Source organism: Oryzias latipes, chromosome 3 (genome assembly GCF_053564925.1).
Source record: "Oryzias latipes strain Hd-rR chromosome 3, Olatipes_Hd-rR_3.1".
Taxonomy (NCBI): domain Eukaryota; kingdom Metazoa; phylum Chordata; class Actinopteri; order Beloniformes; family Adrianichthyidae; genus Oryzias; species Oryzias latipes.
Window position 1 is genome coordinate 7,773,581 of NC_136239.1, and position 26,524 is coordinate 7,800,104.

The following is a 26,524-nucleotide window of genomic DNA, read 5'->3' on the forward strand; positions in this document are numbered from 1 at the left end:
TAATATAGAGACAGAGTAGCTGCAAATTTCTCATTAGAAAACTATGGGGTCCTTCCTATTTGGAGCGCAAGGGGGGACAGACCAGTCCTGTTCCAAGGCATTCTAGCCGAATGTTTTACCAGTATGACAAATTCTCATACTGGAACCGGACTGACATTTTCACTTTTCTTTTATTTTGAAAAGTCTACGACGGAAGTAGTCCGTTGACTCCAGCTGTACCCGGAAGTTTGGCTACGTGCCTTCACTGAAGGATGGACTGGAATGAAGACGAAAACGTAACTGTTTATTTAATTGTTTTTTTTTTCGCGTGGAAAGAAACCCGGTTATTTGGAGTGATTCCGAATAAAAATGATCGTTTCGTTGCTGTGAACAGTGTTCGCATTAACAGCCTGGTGGTTTAGTAAGCTCGTGTGGTTAAGCGGAAAAACCTGTAGACGGCTGGTTAGGGTCTACTGGTCGCTACTGTCAGTCTTGCTGGAAAGAAAAATTTAAATTTCTGACATGAAATGGAAGTAACTCGTGAGCCGCGGCGCCTCACCTCCGCCACGTCGTAGAAAAATGGTTCGGCTCGTCGTCAGGTTTGGTTTTGATGCTTTGACAGCTGGGGCTGTTCAGCCGTTTCCGCCCGCGCTTCCGCCGCCTGTGATGGTGTCATTGCAGTCCTCTCCTGAGGAGGTTTACCTGCTTATTTTACCGTCATTGTTTGGCGTTTGCAGAACGCTGGCTAGCTCGTAGGCTGTTCGGATCCATCTTTATTATCATGTGGACAGAAACAGAACTCCAGCGAGTTAAGACGTCTTCCTGTGAGACCAACTCCAATGAGAATGGTGGTTTCTAACACGTTCTTGAGGCATTTTTCTGATGATGGAGAACATGTTAAGTTGGGGGTATGACTGAGGGGCTGTAATTAGTTAGTTGGTGTAAACAGAGAGCTCTTAGCAATGGGGAAGGGGGCGGGGTTTCTTTGCTCCAACAGTCCCACCAACAGCTCAGAGGTAAATTTCCAATTAACTACTTACCTCAGGGAAAAGTAGAAAATGACAGGTTTTTGGATAAAATGGCATAAACATGGTAGAGCACCGGTAATGTATTTAAAGGCTAAAAAATGTTTAGATTGGGACCTCAAACTTTCTTGCTACCGTTATCAATCAAGCAGGGTGTTGGTCCCGGAGCAGAGCTGGGCAGCCCAGACAAACCTGTTCTTTTATCTAAGATAGTGGCCTTTACTCCACTTTCCAGCCCAAAACCAGAGGCCCATCGCCATAAAAACCCAAGTACTTCTGCAGGAACTATTTCAGTTCAGAAAAAAGCAACTTCTCCTGACTCGGAGTCTCCTCAGTGAATCAGCAGTTTGCAATAACTGCATGCATTTGTTTCTGTCACAGGGGCACAGCCACATGCATGACAGCTGTCACCACGGCCACGATGGCCACACTCACAGCCACGGGCCGAGAGCAGCAGCGTTTGCCGGGATGGGTAACCTGTACACGCCAGCCTATGGGCACCCGGACAAAAGCATGGATCAGATGATGGATGTTGTTCAGCAGCCGAAAAAACGGTCACACATGGACGACAGCAGCAGCTGGGACATCGTGAAAGCAACACAGTGAGTGTTCAGACTGCAGCTCTAGCTAAGATGGCTAAGATCACACTCCTGCTTTATTCAGGATCAACGTAAAGTGAAGGAAAACCAGACTGTACATTTGAAAAATGCTCATTTTATATTTGAAAGTAAAAAATTGAAAATGTTAAAACAAAACAGAAAAAAAGGATATTTGAAAACAGTTTTAAACTCAAAAGTAGTCCTGTAAATTTTACATAAATATTGAAAATTACAAAAAAAATTTGAATAGGAAGTGTCTGTGAAAAACCAGCATATGTTGATTTTCACCAGATTGGCAAATATAGACCACAATACATTGCGTTTGAACAATTTTGCCAAAAAAAGTTATTAAAATGTATTTTTTAAAATAAACTCGTAATTTTCATATTTTTTTTAAATAAAATTTTCAAGTTTACAGCATGCTCTTTTGAGTTTAATGTGTTTTCAATTGTTTTCTTGAATTCATCTTAAGCTGGCCCTGATTTGACCCCTCACATTTATTTCCTCTGTGGTGATCTGGCTGCCCAGTAGACCTTTTCTTAGCTCCACTTAAATAATAGACATTATTGTAAAACTTTTTTGGGAATTCTGGGTTTTTTTTCCAGAAAGGATAGACTCATCAGAAATGTTCTAACTCAATAAAAGTGCCTTTGTTTTTTAGATTGAACTTGGGGGTCTGCCTCAGAAGACTGTTGAGTGGGGACACAGTCTCACATTTGTGAATAGTCTTGAACAAATTTCCTTTTGTTAGTGTAGTGTTTTTATTAGTGTATTCTGCTCGTTGTAAATGCTTGTTTTGTCCCTTTACTTACATTTATTCTAAGGTTTATATGTGAAACAGCGGAAAAGTAGTTGACACCATTTTTATTTTTCATATCACTCCCACAATAAAGCTCACAAAGTACCAGCTAATTTTCTTTTCTATCATAATGTTTGTTCTTATAAGGGCTTGATCTTTCCAGGTTTGGGATTCTTGAGCGCTGTAAGGAACTGGTGGAAGCAGGATATGACATCAGGCAGCCGGACAAGGAAAACGTCACCCTTCTGCACTGGGCAGCTATCAACAACCGCACCGAGTTGGTCAAGTAAGAGCTGCTGCTACTCTTTTTTTCTCTCTCTGTAAGCGCTCATTCCATTGTCTTTGCTATTTTATTGTTGGGATTTAAGGCTTTTATGCCAAATACATGCTTGTTTTTAAGCATCAGAACGTGCACAGGACTATTCTCCATCCTTTCTCAGGATTTTATGACTGTTTACTGAACACAATTCTTTATCCAGTGTGTTTTGGAAATCCATAAATGTCTAGAAATGTTGGATATGAATTGGGGATAAAAATCTTGTATCAAGGGCTGTCGATCATTAATTAGGTGGTGATCCGATTCGATTCACAAATTAGGATCAGCAATTCACAGAATAAACCACAATTCTTATTATTTACGGTATCTTCCACACTATAGATGAATAGTATTTTCAAAATTATGTCATATATGAAGCACACTGAACTATAAGGTGCATTAAAGGGCCTATATCTTAATTTTCTTTTATAGTAAACAGTATCCATGTATATGATAATATATTACCTTTGGCACAAAGGAACAAGTTTTTAATGAAAATTAGGTATTTTCCTGAGTTCTTTTCCTATCAGGAAGTAAAACGACTCGATCACTGAGGCTCCGCCTTTCGCTCATTGTGGGTGCCGGCCATTTCATGAAGAGTCGGCCTCGACAGCGTGTCTGCGTTTCTCCCACAAAAACAAACATCCAAACTTTTGCAAAGATGGACGTACATATTGTGCATTTCAAAGGAAAGCCTTTAGCCGATCACCGCTAGCTCCGTGGAGAAAGTAAGTGTCTGTGTTCACCTGGGGGCGGAGCTGCCAGCGCAGAGTTTTCCTGGAAGGGGCGGTTCCTCACTTATGACATCACAATGTGAGAACTCAGACGTTTTTGTGCAGTAGGAGCGGCTGTTGCTCAGAGAGCAGGTTTTTAGAGAATAACTCAGAAATACATGAATGGATCAAAATACCGCTTTGGGGTTGTTTATAGTGAGGAATGAAGATTATAAAACACTTAAAAAGCTCAAAAAAGTAGATGCATGATATAAGCCCTCTAAATGAGACAAAAGAGTCAGAGGTAAGTCTGTCAATCCGTCAGACTTTATCAACTGCGATCACATTAATTCTAGAACTCGTTTGTTACACTTTAGCCACATTAGCTTATTATATACATATAGTGTATTTAAATTGTTGACTACATTAAAGACAAAATAGTTTTTTCAGAACTTATTTCAATAAACTTCAGTCTATTTTTTCATCTACAATAAACACTTGATACTTTTACTTTGATAGTGAGACCCTTCACTGACACTTTACTTTGAAGGTTTGATTACTTCTGGTTACAATAGCACATTCGGTTTGTTTCATTTATAGACTTAGAATTCAACATTTTTCTGCTGTGCATTTTTTTTCCAGACAGAAATCAGAGAATTGCATCATAAATTCAACTGCTAACATTGTCTATTTAGAAAAAAGAAAAGTTCACAACCGTCTCCAGCATAATGCCTTTATTCAGAGTGTTGTGCACACTGACCTCTCTGTTTCTCCTAGATACTATATTTCCAAAGGGGCCATCATTGATCAGCTCGGTGGAGATCTCAACTCGACTCCCCTTCACTGGGCCATAAGGTGCGGCTCCCAGCATTTCAGATGGCCAGTCAGGGTTTTGTTGACTTAAACGAGCTGGCTCCTTTTATGACCCCTCCCCTCCCAGGCAGGGCCACCTCCCCATGGTGATCCAGCTGATGAGATATGGAGCAGATCCTTCAATCTCAGATGGAGAAGGTTACCGTGGTCTCCACCTGGCCATCCTCTTCCAGCACATGGCTGTAGCTGCTTACCTTATGGCTAAGGGACAGGTCAGCTTCCTGGTGGTTCTACAGAGATGTTGGAATGAACTGATTCTAATTCTATTGTGTTCTGTGGTGCTGATTCTGGATCAGGAGGTGGATGGGCCTGACTGTAATGGACAGACTCCGCTGATGTTGGCAGCCCAGAAGATTATTGGGTCAGTGCCTCACAGAGAGGCTTCTAACATTAAGAAGTGTTGGATTTAATCAGAACATTTCCTGTGTTGAGTTTCAGTTTTGCTAAAAAATAATGAACAAAAATGTTTAGGTGAAACTTTAAAATGTATTGAAAGAAGACTGTTTTTGTCCTCCCTAGGCCAGAACCCACAAACTTTCTCATCAAGAACAACGCCTCAGTGAGTGCTGTGGACAAGGTGAACAGGAACACGCCCCTGCATTGCGCAGTTCTGGCGGGAAATGTGGATGCTGCCCACGTGCTGCTGGAGGCTGGAGCAAGTGTGGAGGCAGAAAACATAAAAGTACGACGCCAACGACACATCTGTAAAGCTGGAACATTAGAGTGATGGGGGACTGCAGCTCTGTAGACAGAACTGAGAGTGTAGTTGTCATTTCTGCTGGATGTAAAACTGCAGCTTCTGGTCAGGTTGTGCTCGGGCGCTCAGTGTGCGTCCGTGTTTGATACCGTTGGGTTATTTGGATTCTTTTACATCTCAGTGCTTTTTCTCCTTCTGTGAACTGCATCAGAAGTAACGTCTGTTGTCTGTTGTTTAGGGTCACACGCCCATTGACCTGGCCCACCAAGTGCACAGCCCGCTGCTGATCCACATACTCAACCATGTCAAACAGGAGAGGATCCGCTCCAATTCCCGCTGTGCGCGGATCGTCAACAGATATAGGGTATGTCCGCCTTTGGGAGCTCAGAGCCCCACAAACCAAATTCTGAGCACATTTTTCAGCGGTTGTTTTCGTCCTCAGGCTTTTCTTCACCTCTTGTACTGCATCGCTGTGTTTGGAAGCGTTGGCGCCATCTTTGATTTGAACTCAGAGTCATGGTTACTCAAAGCAATCCTGTTGGCCTGTGTCATCGGCGTAAGCCAGCTGATCTCAAGGTGTGAAAACCGACTCCCTGCTTTCTCTGTATAGACTATTAACAGCTTATCTTCAAAGCACCTGGTTATCCATAACAAACTGTGTTTGTGCCAAACAGGACTTTCCAGAGTTCCAACTTTCAGTCTCTGCTACCAGCTTCAGCTCTGATGGCTTCAGTTTTCTGGATGCTCGTCACCTGGTGCCTCTGGTTTCTGCCAGATATCCTTTCGAGTTTGTAGGTGATGCTTTAATCCAAGATGTTGAATTTCAGTCCATGAGGGCTGCTGTCCTGCTGGTTCTTCAGGATCCCCATCTTATCTGTTGTGACATCACAACGGCTCATTATTCAAGCCAAGCGTCTAAAAGGAGAAATACTCAGACATGCAAAAATGAAAATTTTTATTACATTTGTTCCCTTTCATAAGCAAAATGCCACACATATACACACACACAACCTCAAAAGAACATGATTTACATTGGAGGGAGACTTTAACTTTTCAAAAGTGTCTGCTGGTAAGGTTAGTGATGAGTTCCAGTTCTTGGAGCATTTCAGAAGAAACTTTTTTAATCACCTGTCACAAAAGTCATCAAATCAGACATTACACTCTTCATAAATATGATGAACATAATCTATAGTGGATTATGCATTTATTGTGAATTATAACTTTTTGCTTCAGAATTATAAAACAATAAAAATGTTTATTCCCATCATGAATGTCAAAAACGACATCAGCTACATTCAATATAGGAAATATTTTAAATGAAATATTTTTTTTCTTAAATACTGCAGAAACATATTTTTTTAAGCCATTTTAGCTTGTTAGAAATATTTCATGCAAAACATTTCTTTTGACTATGAACTACAAAAACAACATGTTATGTGAAGCATTGTTAGCTAGTTTCAATGTAAAACATGGTATCTAAAATATTTATTTCTACAATGAACTACAGGAACTATGTTTTTATAAAATAATTTTAGTTGGTTTCAATAGAAGTAATATTTGTTAAAAATGTGAATTTATTTCTTCTCTGAACTGCAAGAACTACAAGTTTTTAAACCATATTTAGCTAGTCTCAGTCAAGTGGTTATACAGGTTTGAGTGAGTGCCATGCAAATTACCTATGCAAAGTTGGACGCCATATTGGAAGGGGAAGATGGCTTCTCACTGCTGTACTCCACAAAACAAAGATGAGACCTTTCACCAGTCAGTGATTACTGTCGGCTAATAAAGGAGAACTTGTAGAAAACATTTTAGGAAGATCTGAGTTGGTTTCCTCTCAGAATAGTGAACGTTTAGGCTGACCTTGCAGTGATGATGGTGATGTCTACACATTAACCAAGCTTATTCAATGGTAGTATTAGACCTGGAACTATTTCCATTTTCTGGCGGGACCACCAATCTTTTTTTGTTTTTTGGAGGATGACCTCAGTATTTGTATGTGTGTTCGCCCTCAGATCAGACCAGATGACCCGCTGAATTTATAGATATTACCCTGACGGGTGCGTTTCCACTGCGGCAGTGCGTCTAGATTGGCTCAGCAAGCCCTGGCCGGCGCTTGCTCTAGGCAAGGCAAGTTTATTTGTATAGCACAATTCGTACACAAAGTAATTCAAGGTGCTTCACAAAACAGAAAAATGCATTAAAATCACAATACATCATAGAAATAATCAACATAAAATTTACTTTAAAAGAAAAGGAAGAAAAAAAAAGATTTAAAAAGAAAGGAAGGAAAGAAAGGTGCAGATAGGACCTTTCAGTCATATACACGGCTAAACAGAAATGTTTTAAGTCTAGATTTGAACATGAACACAGAAGAGGCCTGTCTTACGCCTTCAGGGAGGCTGTTCCAGATTTTAGCTGCAGAATATTGAAACGCTGATTCCCCTTGTTTAGTTCTGACTCTGGGCATCAACAGGAGGCCGGCCCCTGAGGTCCTCAGAGTACGAGATGGTTCATATGGCACTAACATGTCAGAGATGTACTTTGGTGCTCGGCCATGGAGAGACTTGTACACAAGCAGAGCTGCTTTGAAGTCTATTCTTTGAGGTACAGGGAGCCAGTGCAAAGACCTGAGCACAGGACTAATGTGATCATACTTCCTGGTTTTGGTCAGGACTCTAGCAGCAGCATTCTGGATGTACTGAAGCTGTTTTACAGCTCGTTTGGAGAGGCCGGTGAGCAGGCCGTTACGGTAGTCTAACCTACTGGAGACAAATGCATGGATAAGTATCTCCAGGTCTCGCTTTGAGATTATGTTTTTGATTTTGGCAATGTTTTTCAGGTGGTAAAATGCCGCTGATGTTACTGACTTGATATGGCTGTTAAAGTTTAGGTCAGAGTCCATGATTACCCCTAGATTTCTGACTTGATTTGAGGGTTTGAGAGACAGAGAATGAAGGTAGCTGCTGACAATTTCTCTTTGTTTCTGTGGGCCAAAAACAATAACTTCGGTCTTGTCTGAGTTTAGCTGGAGAAAGTTGTTCTGCATCCACGCGCTGATCTGTTGGAGGCAGTGGTTGAGAGAATCCACCGGCCCATATTCACCTGTTGTCAGTGACACATAGATCTGAGTATCATCTGCATAGTTGTGATAAGATATGTTATTACTGCGTATTAACTGCCCTAGTGGCAGCATGTAGAGGTTGAACAGAAGGGGTCCCAGGATCGATCCCTGGGGCACACCACAATTCAAGCCCATGTAGTCTGAGACACAACTCCCAATTTCAACAAAATACTTCCTGTCTTCCAGATAAGACTTGAGCCAACTTAGGGCAGATCCAGAGATGCCAACCCAGTCTTGGAGTCTGTGCAAAAGGATCCCATGATCAACAGTATCAAAGGCAGCGCTCAGGTCTAGCAGGATTAAGACAGAGACTTTTCCATCATCAGTGTTCAGGCGGATGTCATTGGTTACCTTGATAAGAGCAGTTTCTGTGCTATGATGGGGTCTAAAACCTGACTGGAAAACATCAAACGAATTGTTTAATAAGAGAAAGTCAGTGAGCTGTTGGTAGACAACTTTTTCAAGGACTTTTCCTAAAAATGGCAGATTAGAGATAGGTCTGTAATTATTCAGTACAGTGGGATCAAGACCGTTTTTCTTCAGGAGAGGTTTAATGACTGAGGTTTTTAAGGCCTCTGGAAATATTCCAGATTGAAGAGACATGTTAACTATTTGAGTAATTGATGGCAACACACTGTTCAGGACAGACTTTAGAAATCTAGTGGGTAACACATCAAGGCAGCATGTAGACGAGCTCAGACGGGTGATGGTCTCTTGGACAGTTTGGTCAGTGACAGGTACAAAGTGAGTCAGCTTAGAGTGAGTAGGTGGCCGTTCGATAGTTATATGTGTTGTGGAGTTGATGGCTTTTTTAATGCCCTGAACCTTGTCATTGAAAAATACAGCAAACTCATTACATTTAGGTGTACAAACCAATTCTATTGGTAGCTGGGTTGGAGGGTTAGTTAATCTGTTAACTGTTGTGAACAGGATACGAGAGTTGCTGCTGCAACTTCCAATTATTTCAGAGAAGTACCTTTCCCTTGTTCTGCATAATATCTGGTTATAAGCGTACAACTCCGCCTTATATATTCCATAATGAACCTGGAGTTTTGACTTGCGCCACTTTCTACAGCGCCCCCACCTGATAACGTGGAGTGACGTGTTCACTGCGATCTCTCTCCCGTCACCGGGATGGATGGGGCCCGGCGCGACTGTCGCTCTGCCCTAGGAGGGGCTGGCCCACATACAACAGGCCTAGTTTGTGTAAATCGTAGTCTGTGTGTAGATTTGAATATAATCACGGGATTTTATTGTGTTTCCTATATAATGACATGTTCATTTATAGAAAAGTTTGAAATGTCAATCATCTGTTGAATTTTATGATTATTTTACTGTATCAGCTAAGATGTGTCTCTGTTTACTGCCTTTTTTAATATAGCATCAATCTTTGCATACGTTGGATAATGCTAACAGGCTGGCATAGTCTATGTAATTCATTGGCCTCAGTGAAAAAGGAATTAAAAATTAAAAAAAAAATTCTACCATGAGCTACAAAGACAGGTTTTAGCTAATTTTTAGCTTGGAAATATTCAAAATAAATGAAAATAATAATAATAATCAATTTTATTTATTTGGCGCTTTTCTCGGAACTCAAGGTCAACGTATGTAATAGTCACAGTAAAACAATAGCACAGCAGTAAAGTGTACAGTAAAATATGCACTTGTAAAAAAATAGGCCAAATTATTTCTATTTAGAAACTTTTTTACAACATTCAAATATGATAAATATTTTATATTAAAGTCCTTAAGTTCCTACCATGAAGTGCAGAAACTTGTATTTGTTTTTCCAGGGTTTTTAGCTAGTTTCAATGGATCCGTTCCTCTCTCCTTAACCTCACCCTGTCACATGGGCTGAGCAGCACAGTTCAGATTCTGTTCACTCTGAGTGCCACTGCACTGCTTTACTACTACATCCGGACCTGCAGGACAGACCCTGGTTTCATCAGAACAACAGAAGAGAAGAAGAAAATGGTGGGAAGCCAGTAAAGACCTGCAGGCCGGCGTAACCTCCGACCTCTTAACTGTGACGGCTGTGTGACCCAGTCGTGTTCTGTGTTCCAGAATGTGGTGGTGTTGGCCGAAGCTGGCTTTTTGGATCCAAGGGTATTCTGCACCTCTTGTATGGTGAGACTGACGGTGCAAAACTCATTTTTAATGAAAAAGAAAGCAGCCACTGGTTGTTGACGTGGTTGTGGTGTTTGCAGGTGAGAAAGCCACTGAGGGCTAACCACTGCTTCAGCTGTGACGCCTGTGTGGCAAAGCAGGACCACCACTCTGCCTGGCTTAACACCTGCATCGGTATGACACACAAGCACTTTCTATTTTTACAAGACCTGATCAAATGCAGCAAGTCCATTTTTACCCTTTAACTCTGAAGAGCTAAATGATTAATGTTATCACAAGGGTTTGTAGTTATGACGGGAAGCGTTTTGTGTTCTTGAAGGTGCAAGGAACCACCATTTCTTCATCCTGTTTCTGCTCTCGCTGGTGTTGACGGGGTGTTGGATGCTGTTCGGCTGCGTCTCCTGTGAGTGGCTGCACAGCAGCGTAACCCAATCAGAGGCTTTTATTTGTGTTTTTTTCTTGTTTTGTTTTTCTAACGTGCTCCATGTCTTTAGACTGGTCCACTCATTGTTCACTGCACTATGAGGATCAGGGCCTGTGGAGCGCGGCCTCAGCTCTGTTCGGCTGCTCTCCTTGGGTCCTCGCCATCTTCCTGCTCTCTCTTTATCACACCTGCTGGTCTACCTTGGTCTTGATGATCCAACTCTATCAGGTAATTCCCAAATATCATGTGATTGGGAAATAGCAGAAAAGTAGAGTCAGTGTTGCTTTATTGGATGGTTGGATCCAAACATGTCAAATGAGTCATTTGGTTCTTTTTTCTGCAACATTTGATGCTCTGTGATTGTTTGTTTTGGGTTTTTTGTGCAGATCGCCTTCCTGGGGATAACTTCAGCAGAAATTCCAACTTTAAGGTTCCAACAAAGGAAATTCAGACCCTCTGCCTCTTTGAAACAAAATCCTTTCAAGTAAGTCAATTGTTGTGAATTTTCTGTTCCCACCTGTTCCATTGGTGTGGGAGGGTTTTCCAACCTCGCTGCTCCGCCCCTTTCATAGTTACTAGAAACTGTTTTTTTTCCAAGAAAGCTGAGTTTAACAGGATAAAAGACACCAAAACAGAAGATAGCTGGTTCAAAGCTGGTCCATCTAAAAGCAGGACTTCATCTCGTTTAAAGTTCCAATCCTCCCTGGATCTATTTTCAAAGTGGTCTTTTTATCACAATTATTCCGTTCTTAGTAAAACATTTTAAATGTTTTGAAGGTTCTAGTTTCTGCAGAGCAGGAGGAGTTCATTATACATTGACCTCTGAGTTATGGGTGGGACTGTTTCCCATCATCCCTTTGTTTACACTCTCTCCTGTTAGCTTACAGCCACTCACATCCCCAAGGTAACATTAGCAGAGCAAAAAAAGGCAAGCAACATTGGAGCTATCAAGATGTACAGTTTAGATTCAGATTAGTCCAGATTCCAGCTCAGACCAGGACACAAAGACCTTCATGGATCTGTTCGTCTGACAGTGGATAAATCAGAATGGAGCAGGGCAGGGAGATTGTGGCCTGCTGACTATAGTTTGTTCATAACAACTACTAGCTTTTTTCATCAGCTCCTGATTTACAACAATTTTTATAAAGAAATACTCAAACATAAATTTAATCTCAAATTTCTTTATTTGTTCTCCATCATGAGAAACATGCTACAAAAACATGTTAAAACCACCAAAAACACATTGGAATGGGTCTTTAATTCATGTAGTGTAATGTTAGTGTAACTGCAGTGAAAGCTTTCTGTCAGTTGTTTGAATCCTGGTTCAAAGACGTCCTGTGTTCTCCTCTCTTCGTCCTCTTACAGCATGGGTGTGGTGCAGAACCTGGTGTCGTTCTTTCAGCTGCGCTGTTGTGGATTCTGCAAGCCAGTTGTTACGGACTGGACGCAGCAGCAGCACCCGCCGCAGTGTGACCAGTTTTTGTTCGATCAAGGCAACATGGTCTGACCTCCTCCCCCCTATCCCTCAGGGTCAGACTCTGGTTCTGGACCAAAAGCACAGAATGTATTTATTCTTGTACGTGTTGGTTCCTCTCAAAGGGAGGCTGTGGTACTGTGGGAACACAAACCAACATGTGGACTCTGTCATTCAGCTGATCTCTGTACAGACTGCTGCTGCTGCCTTATACTTGACCGAAGTGAGGAAAGGGAACATCAGATCCATGGCAACGTGGATGAATAACCATTAAAGTCCTAAGCTGTAATTGAAAGGATGTGCTGTTTATATATTACAGAAAATCTAAAGCCTATTTTTATCATCCGTTCTGACATTTAAAAACAATCTTTGTATGTGTACGATGGTTTTATCACTTTTGTAAGAGTTGCATGTGTTTATTAACAACCACTATGATGGTTCAATAAAGCAACTTTGTGCCTGTTTTTGGATCAGCCTCTGCCTGGAGTAACTCATCAGCAAATCGTTGCCTTCTAGCTCCTCCCTTTAGGGGGCGACACAGTAACTCATCTACTTACAGCATGTCTGTCGTCCTCGTCAACACTGACCACCCTCAAGTCCTTAAATGTATTTATTTATTTGAACTTGTCCTGTCCCACACCTGAGCAAACAGATCCGAGCTGAAGGCCTCTTGTGTTGGACAGATGTTTAACAGGAGGTTATGAATCTTCACACGTGAAGTTCATATTTGTATACAGTGATCCCTCGCTATAATGCGGTTTGTTTTTCACGGTTTCGCTACTTCACGGATTTGCATCGTGCATTGTGTTCTGTATTCTGATTGGCTAAAAAGTCACTCAGCTTCTTCTCTACCTGTGCATCAATAATGTTGCAGTTTAATATGTACACATAAGTAAATCAGCTTGCCAAATTTACAACATGATGTACGTGCAAATCATCTTGCAATTTCGAGTTTCTCTAAAACCCATAGAAAAAAGAGCAACAACTGCCTATCACTATGTTCTTCCCCCGAACAAACACACCTGCACCGCTGGCTTTAAAAGAAGAAAACACTGCAGAGCGGAGTCAGGATGCAGCGGCTCAGTCTGAATAGCAGTGAAATACACCTGAGTCACTATTTGTCCAACTGTACTTTGTATTTTTGTTTCATAATCATTTTAAATTTTCTCCCGTTTAATCCAATACTCGGGTCGCGGTGGGCGGGGCTAATCTTCGCGATTTGAAGCCTTCTGTTCACATTGATGATTAAAATTATCATTTGACAGTACAGTACAGAAGTTATTTGTTGAAAAAAAGTTTCTAAAGTACTTTTATTTGTGAAACAAATGCTTGAGCCTGTAAAATGGTTTGTTCTTTCTTTTCAATGTATAATAGAGTATTTAATTGTATAATAATTGTAAAAAAAAAAATACAGGTTTCTACTTCACGGATTTTACCTATCACGGGTCCTTTTTGGAACGTAATCCCCGCGAAAAACAAGGGTTTACTGTAAACCCTTTTTGCATTTGAGGCTAAGCTTTCTTTATAATTATATTTATATACATTCCTTGTTGGACAGAAAGAAGATAAAGGGAGAAAGTTGGATGTTACAGATAGAGGGGGGGTCGTTAATACAGAGTCACAACATAAGAGTGTCATAAGTATATGGGGGGTGCCCCCACCCCCAGATGCAGGCCGGGACCACTCCTCTGGCTGTGGCTTTATTTGTTTTTTTTTTTTCTGTTTTGTGTATCTTGTTTGTATCAGAGTGGGACCTCTGTGTTTTTGTGGATCGTTGTGTGTGTGTGTGTGTCTGTTTGATTATTTTCAGGTGTGGGGCTGAGAAGGTGTGGCTTCCATTGGACCCAAGCTGATGGAGGCAGCCTTTGAAAGCACTAGGTAGACCTCCAACCTGCGAAAAGGTGACTTTCTGCAACCTGCCGCCACTGCAGCTTGGTGCTCTACGCCACCTGCTTTGTAGTTTGTGTTGGACGATTGCACAGTTTTAGTCTTTTGTTCGTAGTTACGGTATGTTTAAGTGAGGCTTTAGGGGTGAACTGCCTTTTACTTTCACATCTGTTCTCTCCTGTTTGTTAGTAGGGACTTTAGTGTTTTGTCATTGATTTCCCTTTTCTTTCATTCACAGGTTCAGATTTATTTTTCTTGAATGTATTAGTAGACATGCTTTGTGAGTGTATGACACTTTTTTCCCAACACTGCTATGCTTTTAACAAATTTAGCTCTGACTTTCTTCATTTGTGGCTTCCAGCTTATGGTCCATAATTACTCCAAGGAACTTAGTTTCAGTCACTCTTTAACCACATGAATATTGATGGCAACTTTTACTTCCAGATTTGCAGGAACGTGGCAACTTTCAAAAATCATGAATTAGTTTTAACACTGAGTGAGAGTTTATTTATGTCAAACAATTGTTTTAGTTTCCCTAATTAAAACTATTTACTAGTTTTACAACTTTCCTGAGATTCTCCCCTGTACATACTATAATTGTGTCGTCGGCATATAAAAAGTAATTAAGTGTATTTGACACCATGTGTATGTCATTTAGATATAGGATGAACAGTTTTAGACCTAATATTGACCCTTGTGGTACTCCAGTTGTCCAGTTGTTTTCCAGTTGTACAAACTGTTGCCTGTTTTTAATCCTACTGTTGAACTAAATTAGTACCAGTTCTTGTTTTCCATATCTTTGCAATTTGTTTTAATAAAATGTTATGATCAATAGTGTCATATTACTGGGAATTTCTGATTTGAAGACCAGAAATAAAATAAAAAAAACTCTGGGGAAAAAAGTATTTTGTTAACATTGAGGAAGCCAGAAAAGCGCTATACAAGTTCACAGCATTTACCATTATTCATTCTGAAATGCTCAATGTATACTTTTAAATTTAAGTGTTATGGGGAAAAAAATAACACAGTTTTCTTATTTTAATCACAGAAGAGTAGCCCTTAAGTGGCCCTTAAGTCTCTGAAGGTCGAGTACCCACAGGTTCACAACGGCTTAGGAAGTGCTTGTAATTTAGCCAATTACAATCAAGAAATCATAGCTCTTAGAATTTACGTATCATTGAGTTTAGGACAGGAGCCTGCAGACAGGTAGAAATTTGAATGTGGGGCCACATTTGGCCAGACTTCAAGACGTGCCTTCTCTAGACGTATTTACTGGTAGCTCCAACCTCAGCATCCTTTTATCAACATAATCACTGTTCCTCCTCTGCATTTATCTCCAGAACATCTGCCGTGATCTGTTCCTTTTGATGGATTCATTCCTGATCCATCCAACATCTTCACCTCTGCTACATCCAGCATCTATCTCCTGTCTCTGCATTAGAGTCTCTAAACTAGGGCTGCTCATTCCTGGTCCTCGAGGTCTACCACCCTGACTGTTCTCCAGATCTCCAAGCCCTGCTAGCTGCTGATTAGCTCAATCAGATATCTCCAGATTCTGATTGAATGAACACACCTGGTCCAGGTAATCAGCAGCCCTGCTCTAGACCAACAACATGGTCGCTATCACCACAATCTTCTACACCTCTCCTTTTGTCCTTGGTGACACTCTTTTTGAGAAACCTTCCTCCACCTGTTTCATCCTCTTTATCTCTTCCCTACACCCTGTTGCTCTGGATTGTAGACCCTAAGTCCTTAAAGTCCTCCACCTTCTTCTCATCTGTTCCCTGTAACCTTCCTGTTCCGCTTGAGTTCCTCTCATTTACTTACAGACTGTTCTGCTGCCGCTGACCTTCATTCTTTTCTTTTCCAGAGCAAACCTCCACCTCTCTAGATGTTCCTCCACCCGTTTCCTTCTCTCACTACAGATCACAATGTCATCTGCAAACATCATGATCTGCATTAATTGTGGTTCTAATTGAAACCCCTCTGTCACACACTACACCTGTTCTACAGCTCTCATACATGTCCTGCACAAATACAGTTCCTTCTCTTCGAATGAAACATACATACGGATGCCCTCATCCTAGCTTCCACTACTCTTCCCCATAACTTCATGGTATTACCCATCAGCCTCACTCCTCGGCACGTCTGCCTTTTTCTTAAAATGGAACCAGAACTCTTCTCCTCCATTCCTTCTCATTGTCTCACTCTCCGAGATCTTGTTGAACATTCCAGCCAGAAGGTCAACTGCCACTCCCCCTAAACACCTCCATACCGTCACAGGTAAGTTGTCAACACAAACAGCCTTTCCACTCTTCATTCTCTTCAATCTCTTCCTCACTTTATCCTGGTTGATCTTTGGTGCTTCCTGTTCTATAATGTCCACCTCTTCTCCTTTTTTTATGGTATTCTTCTGATTCATCAACTATCTGATCGGAAGTTTGTAGGTTTGGCTCCTGCCTTGCCTGCCCATGTGTTGAAGTGTCCTTGAGCAGGACACTGAACCATACGTTTTCTCCGGCGGTTATAGGTTCGTGCCGGTGTTCAGCAATGGAGCAGCCATCAGTATGTTTATGTGTGTGTGAATGTGACTGTAAAGCCCTTTGGACCTTTGAAAAGTGCTATATACGTCTACGCCATTTAACATTTTACCATTTGTCCTTGATCCCCCTGACCTGCTGCACATCCTTCCATTTCTGTTACTCTGCCTCACCTGTACAGATTATTCCCTTCCTCCTTTGTGTCAGAACTGCAAGTTTTAACACGGCCTTTGTTAGTGTATTTTTTCACCTTCACCTTCAACTTGTGCTGCATCTTCTCTGCTACTGTCTTCGGTCCTCTCAGTGTCCCACTTTTTCTGAGCAAACCTTTTCCTCTTAACACCCAACCCCTGAACTTCTTCATTCCACCCCCACATCTCCTTATCTGCTTTCCGCATTCCAGATGACACACTGACCACCTTCCTCCCAGTCTCCCTGATGTTTTTAGCTACTTAGTTTCAGCTTAATGATTTATAGAGTTTGGCTTTGGATGGCTGTTACATTTTGTTGTTCACTTATTGCTATAATATCTGTAATTGATTTTCACACATGACCCCAGATTAAAGGAAGACTGAACCGATTGTAGCAAGCATCTTTAATGATGTAATCCATTGTGCTGCTACTAGCTGGGACAACATGCAACAAACATATTCCACCCACTCTGGACTCTAAAAAAGATCTCAGTTTGCATTTGAAACTTTTTTTTTCATTCATTGAATCCACTTAGAGACATTTCTGTCTTGAATGCTCTTTGTCTGGTGTAGCGATCATTAGCTGGTGTTAAAGTGAAGGACGTGCCTCCACAAAGACGGCAGTCCTACGGGGTTCACTCTCGTTCTTCCAACATGGCAGCGTTTCCTAATCCAAAGCCTTTTGGACCAAAGTTTTTTGCGTAACAAACTGAAAAGGAAATAAGATCAGACGGCTCCTTGAGTTCCAGGCAGCGTTTCTTCAGACCAACAAATGGATGTTCTCTACGAACCTTTGCAGTACAGCTCTCCATCCTTGTCAGTCACTGTGGTCGACTCCAGGCTTTTGCCACAGAGAGCGCAGCGGAAGCAGGTTTTATGCCACGCCTGTACACAGAAAGTTATGGCAACGCAAGTTGGATTGTTTGATTTTTCATCTGACAAGTACCATTTCAAGACCCACTCCGATCATATTTTTTTCCTTCAAAAGAGTGCCCAATGGCATTTTAATTATTATTTTTTAGCAAAAATCAAGAAACCTGTCTTGTTTTCTACGACATAATTTCTGCAGAGCAGCAGTCGATCAGAAATTCACCTCTGAGTCGTGGGTGGGACTGTTGGCGCCAAGTAAGCCTGCCCCCACTTCCCATTGTCTATCTGTTAACACTCTCTCCCGCTAGCTTACAGCCCCCTCACACCCCCGCCTTAACATTAACCGCTGCAGCAAAAATGGTAAGTAATATCAGAGCTATCCAGCAGTACAGTTTTAGCCAGATTTCAGCTCAGACGAGGAAAACAATGACGTTCATGGATCTATTTGTCTGGAAGTAGATGAATCAGAATGAAGCAGAGCAGGGAAACTGTGGCACACTAAGTGGATTTTATACATCACAAATACACTCTTTTTCAAAAGAATTTAAACGTTTTTCCACATCTGCTTCTGTTTTACAACAGTTTTATGTGTAAAGAAATACTCTTAGCTCTTAAGCTTACTGGTAATTTTATTTATAAATGTCCATCTTATGAAAAAATGCCACAAGAAGTTGTTAAAAACACAATTTTTTTCTAAGTGGGTAAAAAAAGGTTTTTCAAACCAGTGCAGAAAACCAAATTCGTTCATTTGTGAGACATTTCTGCCTCTCCTTCTTCAGAGGTAATTTTTACACTTTTTTTTTTTTTACCTCTCATCGTTTAATAACTCTATTTTTCTTTAGCTTTACAGGTCCAAAAAGACTAGTTTAGGTAATGAAATCCCACAATTTAAAGCAATCACATACAAGTACAACAATTTACAAATGGCTTACTGTATGCATATTCCAGAAAATAAAAAATCTAACTTAACTCTACACATCTGACTGATGGATTTTTCTGCTTTCACAACCTGGAAAATATTTTAAACTTCACTACATTGAAAACTGAAACACTGTCAAATCATCAAATCTATACTCTTTGATCATCATCAAAGAGTATTTATTTTATTTTGATATCAAGTATCAAACAGTTTTCCTACTGTCACTGGAGAGAAATGTGCAGGAGTATCAGACAGTCTGGTCTCAAAGTCCAAGAGCTGAAATACTCCAAACCGGAGATAGATGGAGCCATTTGGTCACGAGAAGTGGCCCACACAGCTGGCTGAGGCCAGGGATGCCTTTAACATACCGTACTTGTCTACGTTTCTTTGTTTTCCAACCCTCTGAGAAAATCCTCTGGGGTCCACGTTCAAAGAGCTCCACCAGAACAGCAGAAAACTATATTTAAAAACACTTTAATTCTAATTAGCTGATACTTCCCTATGTTCAAAATTTACACTTTTATCTGCCAGATCTGCCAAAATTCTCAGCATATGAAAAAAAAGGATTTGCTGACTTTGTCATGTTTTTTATTTGCTGTTTTACATTAATTCAAAGTAAAGTAGGGTTTTCATTTGCATCAAATAATTCTTTGGTCAGAAATGATCTCTTTGAGCATTGTGGGTTTCGTCAACAGAGAAGTTTGGATCACATGTGTCGGCTTCCAGCCACTAAAACTGTCTGGTCATCTTAAACGAGTGTGTGTTTGTGTGAGCGTGTGTGTGTGCAGGAAAAAAGATTTAGGATTGGAATTCCTGAAAATCTGTACCAGATTATGAAAAATTATGTGTGTCTGATAAATAAGACTTGGAACAAGATTAATTTCACAGAGTGTGCTAATGACTTTTGTATATGTTTTGGTTGCATTCAGCAGTTGAGAATTTTCTCTACGTGTTTGTTCCAAAACCTTTTGGTTTGGAGGAGGAACATGAAAGCTGCTGGAATCAATAACTGTTAGCTCTGGGGATTGTTGTAAATGCACATAAAAATACTGATAGACCGAAAACATCCGGAGTCAGAGGGAGTGTTTACCTTTCCTGCTCCCATCACCTTCTCTGCTGCGTAGACAGCTTTGGAGCAGCGGGGGCAGTGGTCTGATCCCCCAAGCTTCTGTGAAAGCTTATTGGTGCTGGGGTTGGAAGAGACCGGACGGGGCTTAGATCTAGACAAAAATGGTGGGCCCAGTTAGGTTTTAAAGAACGAACATGTGACTCTGCATCTTTGGTTACAATTGCAAAACATGAAACGGATCAGCTAAAGTTCAGATGTCCCGTTTGAAGCTTTGTCTGTATACGAGAACTGGAGTGAGGATGACGTCACCCAGCTCCAACCAGAGGAAGTCAATTCAGTCGCCATTTTTTTCGATACAGACGCCACCATGAACCCAGACAACGTCAGAAAGCAGTGATTGGTCTGAGTCAGTCTAAATCATTATTTCTATGGTAACAACTCTCAGCAATTAGAAGGGAGCTTGTTGAAACACAAAACACATTGACACCTTTGACTTGACAGTAGGCTACATGAAATCTGTCAATCAAATGTTTTGAACGTTGGACATGGGGGCCTGCAGATACTTCATGCTTTATTGAGGCATCTGACTAGTCAGTTTATACCTTGAATAACTTGCCATAAAGGAAAATGTCATTTAAAAAATGAGGATCAAGAACATGTTAAAAAAAGGATCAGACCAACAATAGTTATGACCAATAGACTGACTGACAGCTGTTTAGTTTTTCTATAGAAGTCTATGGGATTTTGGCTTCTTGGAGCCAGCAGGTACTTCCTGTTTGGAACCCCAGGGGGGAGGGGTCACTCCGTCCAGTTCTCATCTACAGTCAATAGTTTGAAGTGTTTGCTGTCATGGTAACAGCCAAAGAAAAGGTTTGTAGAGCTCCTCCACCAAATGGTCTTTTTTTTTTGTTTATATCTACAGTAAAATATAAACAGGGCTCTGCAATCAACCTTCTTTACGTACTCTTGTGGCTGCAGGTCTTCTTCCGGTCCTGCAGGATCAGAGCTCAGAGCTCCTGCTCCTTGACCGTATCCATAGCCTTTTGGTCCATACTTCTTGCCATAACAAGTCTTGCAGTAAATCTCTGAGTCATGGGCTGCAACGGTGGTACTGTCCAGCCCTTTTCTGCAACTCACTGCATGAAAGTAACATGAATAGTCCCTCATGAAACCTGGCACAGAGGAATCACTCCATTACCCTGAGTGAGGAATGCCATGAAGGGGGTAATGGAAGTTAAATAAAGCTGACAGCCAGCTGCTTTTATCATGGAACAGCAACACATGATGTCTTGTGTTGCTATTTGTAGAAAGAGAGAGGAGTGTGAGGTAAATGCTGGAGAAAAGATGACCACTTAGCCGATGGATGAGCTTATCGAAAAGGTCTTTTAGAGTTTCCACTGGAACAACATGTCAGTCGGTTATCCAGTTACCTAACAAGCCAGAATGTTAATGTCTCTGCACAAGCAAGTGTTCAATTAATACAGAGATTTAGCAAAAGCTTGGTTGCAGAAGGTTTAAAAACCCGCAGGAGGAATTTACAGCGTTGCTAAAAGGATTTTTTTTTTGAATATTCAAGGTGACTACGTCTTCCTGAGGTCAAAGGTCAATGAAACTTTGGTTGTGGTTGGAGATTGAAGCTAGTGATATGTGTGTGAAATTTTCTGAAGATTGCTTAAACAAAAGTTTTTTCCCTATATTGCAGGAAAATGTGAAAATCACAAAATTTGACACTTTGCCACAAAATGGCCGCCAAACCGTAGGTCCCGTGTCCATCCCTTAATAATTTTAAAACCTCCTTTGGATCTCCCCAACACGTCTGCTGGGAGATAATGAATGGGGTCAAAGAATTTTTGACCCCATTTTTTACGGTTTCGCCCACAATTATGTCGTCATTTTTTCGTGTGTGTGTGTGTGTGAGGGGGTGGTTCACTTTTCCCAAAAATCATTTTCACTGGGTACTAGTTGCGTGCAAATTTTGGTGAGTTTTGGAATATGTGCTGGGGGTTACATTTTTGCTAAATCACACTGTAAGAAAGAAGAATTGTGAACACAAAGTGATATTGGACTCCTGCGGGACAGAACAATAATAATCAAGACATAAAATGCTAAACTGAAAGTGAGGGGAAAAAATTTAAAAACTCATAATAAACTAATTAAACACTTAAATAATTAAATGGACGGAAATTTTAGATGAGAGAAGCTCTAAAACAGTGTCCAGAATATTTCTAATTTTTCTCTTTGATCTGAGACAACAATGAACTTTGATCAAATCCTGGGGAAATATTTCTACCAGATGAGACACTGACAAGTGAAACCATTGCAACAAAGAACATTTTCTCACTGCAGATGAAGCAGGTTTTGTGGAAGCTCCTCCCATTGCACTGGATCTCCTCAGCATGGTACACAGTCTTCATACAGGCTGCACAGGAAGCTCCTCCTCCCCAGTTAGGCATCCCAAAGCAGCTTGAAACAAAGACAAACGATCGTATTAGTCTACAAACTCTTTTTAAATTCAGGAGTAGTTGTGCTTTGGGCGTCTTGACAGTTCTAAGCAGAGCAGTGACACACAAAAACCTTAAAAGATTTAGTGAGTGACATTATTTTTTCTGATTTCATGCCAAAAATATTCAGTTGAGCATAACAGGACTGGGATGAGAATAAGGAGCTCCAGGTTTGAGGCCATGGTTCTGAGCCTGAAGCAGTGGAGGCCCGCATGCTGGTGCAACATCTTGTGTCGGTTTGTCAAGCAAAAAATAGTGTGATGAAGAAAAAGTCCCTGAAGGGGGCGCCACATTGAATCCTCTGCCTAAATCTAATCCTCTCCTCTGCATTGTCCTCGTTTACACCAACCACCCCCATGTCCTCCTGTTCTCTACATCCATGAACCTCCTCTTTGGTCTTCCTCTCTGTGCTCAGCATCCTTTTCCCAACATCACCATTGTCCCTCCTCTCAACGTGTCCAAACCATCTCTATCTGAGACATAGAGGGTCGTAGGGAGGTACGGCTGCATCTGAAAGGGAGTGCGGGTGTGTCATACACCCACCTCAAGGGAAGTCATAAAAATGTATTGTCCGATTGTGTGTGTGTGGTAGGCGTATCGTGAAGTTTCATAAGGATAATGTAAATTGCACCAAAGTTAAGGCCCGTACACACCGGGACGAATATTCGCCAGGCGTTATTCGCCAGCGTTTTTCGCCACGTTTTTTGTGTTCACACCCAGGCGATTTTCGCTGACGGTGAGCCGAGCGAACATGCAATTTCATTCCCTGACATTAGATGGCGCTTAATGTAAACAGAAATACTCCTGTACACAAGGTGGCGCTGCGCAACTTTACGATTCTTAAAGTCGCTTTTCACTCAGAAGAAGAGAGCAAGTATTTACGCGCTTGTCAGAATAATACAAAGAAAACATGAATATTTCAAGCACCAGTAGCTCCAACTGGTACTTGGTAAGGGGATATTTAAGAATATCCGTCATTATTTCTTTGCGGCAGTGTAGACGCTACTTGGCGTCTATCTTCTTCGCTGGTATGTGTGCTCAGCAAGGCAGTTTTGTGTTTGAGCGCCCCCAAGTTGTGTTTTACTGTAACTTCAGAAGCTCCAGACACGTGTGCAAAAGCGCCATTCTCATTGGTCGAATAGATTTCGACGCGTCGAAAAAAAAAAACGAACCCGAGGCGTTTTTTTTTTTGACGCTTTGGCGCGTGGCGTTTTTTCCCGTCGGTGTGCACACTCTCATTGGTGCCCTTTGTTAGTCACGAGGCGTTAAACGTCGGCGAAAATCGCCGGCGAAATTCGTCCCGGTGTGAACAGGCCTTTAGGGTGATGCTGTTGTACGATGTCCTTACGCCAAACTCTAATCATTAGTAAGGTGGGAGTACCTGGACCCCTACCGACTCATGCAAATGCTGCAGGCACGGGGTGTGCAGATAATACCTAACGGCCCATAGGAAGCCAGTGGAATGCTTACAAACCACACTTTGTCTAATTTCCTCAATTCTACAATTTAGGCTGCATGCACTTCTCACGTGGACAGCACTAATGTGCTCCTCGTGGGCCGAGCAGGATTTGGATGGTTCAACTAATGAAAAATCGTACATGCCTGCATCTCACCTACTTCCCCCTTCCTTGCTGGAAGGGGGAAGTGAAATGTCACCTATATCATGCCCGTAGAAAAAAACCATGCTGACCGAGTAGTCCAAGTGGTCAACAATCTTAAAATTTTGTGCAGGGCACCTGCATGCCCCGCACAGGTTCACCCATTTTTCGCTGGCAGACAGCCTGTATCCACCCGTAAGGGCAGTCGTGACTAAAGTCAGAGAGCTCCAAAAGAACTGCTCAGTCAGCTCCCACCCTCACCTGGCTGAACTCAGGTCACTGAGGACCTGAGTTCAGCCAGAAACCAGGAATTTTCTGTCTTAACAATACAGGGAGAAAAAAATACTGAGCGAAGGAGAAATGGGCCATTCTGAAGTCATCCCTAAAAGCTGTAACCGCCTTAAATACGTAACTGAGGGAAGATGTTTCTAAGTTGCTGCCATCAATCTGCTTTGTTTCTCCGTCATTGTTTTTCTGACTTTTCACATTTTTTAATTATTTATTCCCTAATCATTAAAAGTGTTTTTAGTCTTAGTTTTTTAAAATATATTCTGTATGTTTTACTTTGGCCCTGAGACAGACTGGGGACTTGTTCAGGATGTACCCTGCTTCGCCAACAGTAGCAGGGATAGGTTCCAGCAACCCCATGGTATTAAGCAGGTTAGACAAATGGATGGATTGATGCTTTAGTTTAGACTTAACAAAAGTAGTCAAAAGGAGATCATAACTAATTATTCTCTAAGTAAAAAAAACTGCTTTCTTTAGTTCCGTGGTTTTATGTAATTTTCAAAATGTTTTTCCCATTTAAGCCACAATATTTATATTAAGTTTTGACGCATCATCAGTTATCCATAGACTTTTGTGAAACCTGAAAGAGCCACGTTGCTGAACTGAGGCTTCTCGTCTGGTTTTTGGGCTCTCACCTCCTATCAGAGGTATCTGACACGTCACAGGGCTGGAAAAGTGCATTTCAAAATAAAATCATCATTTTGACATCATACAATGAATGGTAAGTCAGCAAATCCTGTGGTTTTATCAGGGACAAAGATAGACCTCAACTGAAAATGAACTGTAATCTTGGTTTTTACATGAAGCAGAAAAGTCAAAAATCAGGAAATTGTTGTCATTATGAAGAGAAAACTTAAATTGAGCGTGCTATTTCCAATGGACTGCAATATGCTTCTAAAAGATAAGCTTGAAGAGAAAGAGACATGCGCCTTACCTGTAGTCTCTGTCAGAGTGCTTTGCTTATGACAGAGAGGTTTAAATACCGTCTTCACATCAGCAGCACTCTGGCAACGCCTTGATGAAACTATCCTCTCAAAATAACATGTGACGGAGAGGAGGCCCCCCTGACCCTTTATCCCTATCTGAATAAGGCTTGAACATCAGCCACTGGAGCATTTGTGCTGCATTCACTGACCCATGCTGGGAGCTCTGACTTGATAACTGTGGCTCAAAGGCCATCTGCCCTGAATGCCACAGTATCATGGTATAAACATAGACTGTGCTGCAAGCCTAAAGAAACACTGTTTTACAGGAATCAAAAACTGCTGCTGAGTTTGTGGAAAGTATTCTCCTCCAGGCATCCTCTTATTTACTGTTCTAGAACAGAAATGGTTTTGTTTTTGACTGTCACACCTGTGAGTCTACAAAACTTTTCTAGACTTTGTAGAGAAACGTTTTAAACTAAAAGTGAACTTTGCTTTTTTACGTTTTCCTATAAAAAACCTTCTTGTACACATCCAAATGATACATTGGGATAAAAAAGTGGAATTCAAAAATTTAGGGAGAAAAAAATTGAATTCTTAATGAGAAACATAGATTCAGCAAGTTATTTAACCTTAAAAGATAAGAGGTCTATAATGTTCATCATGGAAACACAACTATGAGAGACAGAATGTTTAAAACGAATCTAGGAAATCCCATTGAATGGATTTGAAAAGAAGTATTTGGTCAATACAAGTTCTTTTCAATACTTTGTATTGTTACCCTGGTTGTTAATGACAGAGGTCAAAGGTTTCCTGTAGGTCTTCACTGAGTTTATTCTGTAACTGCAATTTTGGTCCATTCCTCCATGCAGATCTTCTCTAGAGCTGTGATGTTTCGTGGCTGTTGCTGAGCAACACTGACGTTCACCTCCCTCTACAGGTTTTGAGTGTGAATGTGAATGTGTGACTTGCAACAGACTGACTACCTGTCTGTAGTTTACCTCGCTTTCACCCAACATTAACTGGAAAAGGCTCCAGCAGCCTGTGACCCGAAAGGGCTTCAGGGAATTTGGAAAATAGATGGATGGTCATTAAATTAACTGTCAATCTATAGAATACAGTGGACTTTTGTAGCAATAAAAAACAACAACTTTTAGACATTTTTAGAGTGAAACTGCAGCTTTGCTCATTGTGGCTACCTTATTGGTCTGTTTACACCCTTGACTGTATAAGGGAATTGGACTGAGTGACCCCTCCCCCCCGGCCTTCCAAACAGGAAGTACCTGCTGCCTCCAGGAAGCCAAAATCCCATAGAGGTCTATAGAGAAACAAACTGCTGTTACTCAGTCGTTCTATTGGTCAGAATAATTCTTGATCTGATACCTTTTCTTAACCTTGATCTTGATAATCCCTTTTTTTCCCTGTAGTGCAAGTTATTCAAATTATAAAGACCAATCAGATGTCTCAATAAATCTAGGCGGAGCCTGCTTGCCCCCCCGTCAAAACCTTTGACTGATAGATTTCTTGTAGCCCACTTTCAAGAAGTAGCTGTGTGACTTTCCAGCAAGCTCCCTCCTGATTGGTGAGAGTG

At 41.3% G+C, this 26,524-nt stretch overlaps 2 protein-coding genes across 7 annotated transcripts; one reads left to right on the forward strand and one right to left on the reverse strand.

The window, feature by feature from the left end:
• Positions 1–151: 151 nt before the first annotated feature.
• Positions 152–12,617, forward strand: zdhhc13 (zDHHC palmitoyltransferase 13). Of its 6 annotated transcripts, none has more exons than XM_004066838.5 (17): positions 152–275; positions 1,386–1,606; positions 2,566–2,688; positions 4,209–4,286; positions 4,372–4,516; positions 4,601–4,665; positions 4,824–4,986; positions 5,240–5,365; positions 5,444–5,577; positions 5,676–5,776; positions 9,972–10,096; positions 10,187–10,249; positions 10,330–10,423; positions 10,569–10,652; positions 10,744–10,901; positions 11,060–11,157; positions 12,039–12,617. In XM_004066838.5, the coding sequence occupies exons 1-17, from the start codon at positions 252–254 to the stop codon at positions 12,178–12,180; spliced, it is 1,944 nt and encodes a 647-aa protein (XP_004066886.1). In that variant the 5' UTR covers positions 152–251; the 3' UTR covers positions 12,181–12,617. The 6 variants fall into 6 exon arrangements, with proteins under 6 accessions (XP_004066886.1, XP_078801111.1, XP_078801113.1 ...); XM_078944985.1 differs by lacking the exon at positions 152–275 and adding an exon at positions 283–827; XM_078944987.1 differs by lacking the exon at positions 152–275 and adding an exon at positions 430–578.
• Positions 12,618–17,154: 4,537 nt separating this feature from the next.
• csrp3 (cysteine and glycine-rich protein 3 (cardiac LIM protein)) lies at positions 17,155–25,064 on the reverse strand. Its single transcript, XM_004066820.4, has 6 exons — positions 24,945–25,064; positions 21,965–22,086; positions 20,588–20,759; positions 19,645–19,774; positions 17,557–17,650; positions 17,155–17,474 (listed from the first exon to the last, which is right to left on the reverse strand). Exons 2-6 carry the CDS (start codon positions 22,074–22,076, stop codon positions 17,401–17,403), a joined length of 582 nt encoding a protein of 193 aa, XP_004066868.1. The 5' UTR covers positions 22,077–22,086; positions 24,945–25,064; the 3' UTR covers positions 17,155–17,400.
• Positions 25,065–26,524: the final 1,460 nt, after the last annotated feature.

Coding starts and splice junctions, on each gene's coding strand:
- zdhhc13 (XM_078944983.1), top strand. CDS start 559: ATGGTTCGGCTCGTCGTCAGGTTTGGTTTTGATGCTTTGACAGCTGGG. Junction 4,666..4,823: donor GCAGCCCAGAAGATTATTGG/GTCAGTGCCTCA, acceptor TGTCCTCCCTAG/GCCAGAACCCACAAACTTTC. Junction 4,987..5,239: donor TGGAGGCAGAAAACATAAAA/GTACGACGCCAA, acceptor TCTGTTGTTTAG/GGTCACACGCCCATTGACCT.
- csrp3 (XM_004066820.4), bottom strand. CDS start 22,076: ATGCCTAACTGGGGAGGAGGAGCTTCCTGTGCAGCCTGTATGAAGACT. Junction 17,651..19,644: donor AGGTGATGGGAGCAGGAAAG/GTAAACACTCCC, acceptor TTCTGTGTACAG/GCGTGGCATAAAACCTGCTT. Junction 17,475..17,556: donor TGGAGAGCTGTACTGCAAAG/GTTCGTAGAGAA, acceptor TTTCCTTTTCAG/TTTGTTACGCAAAAAACTTT.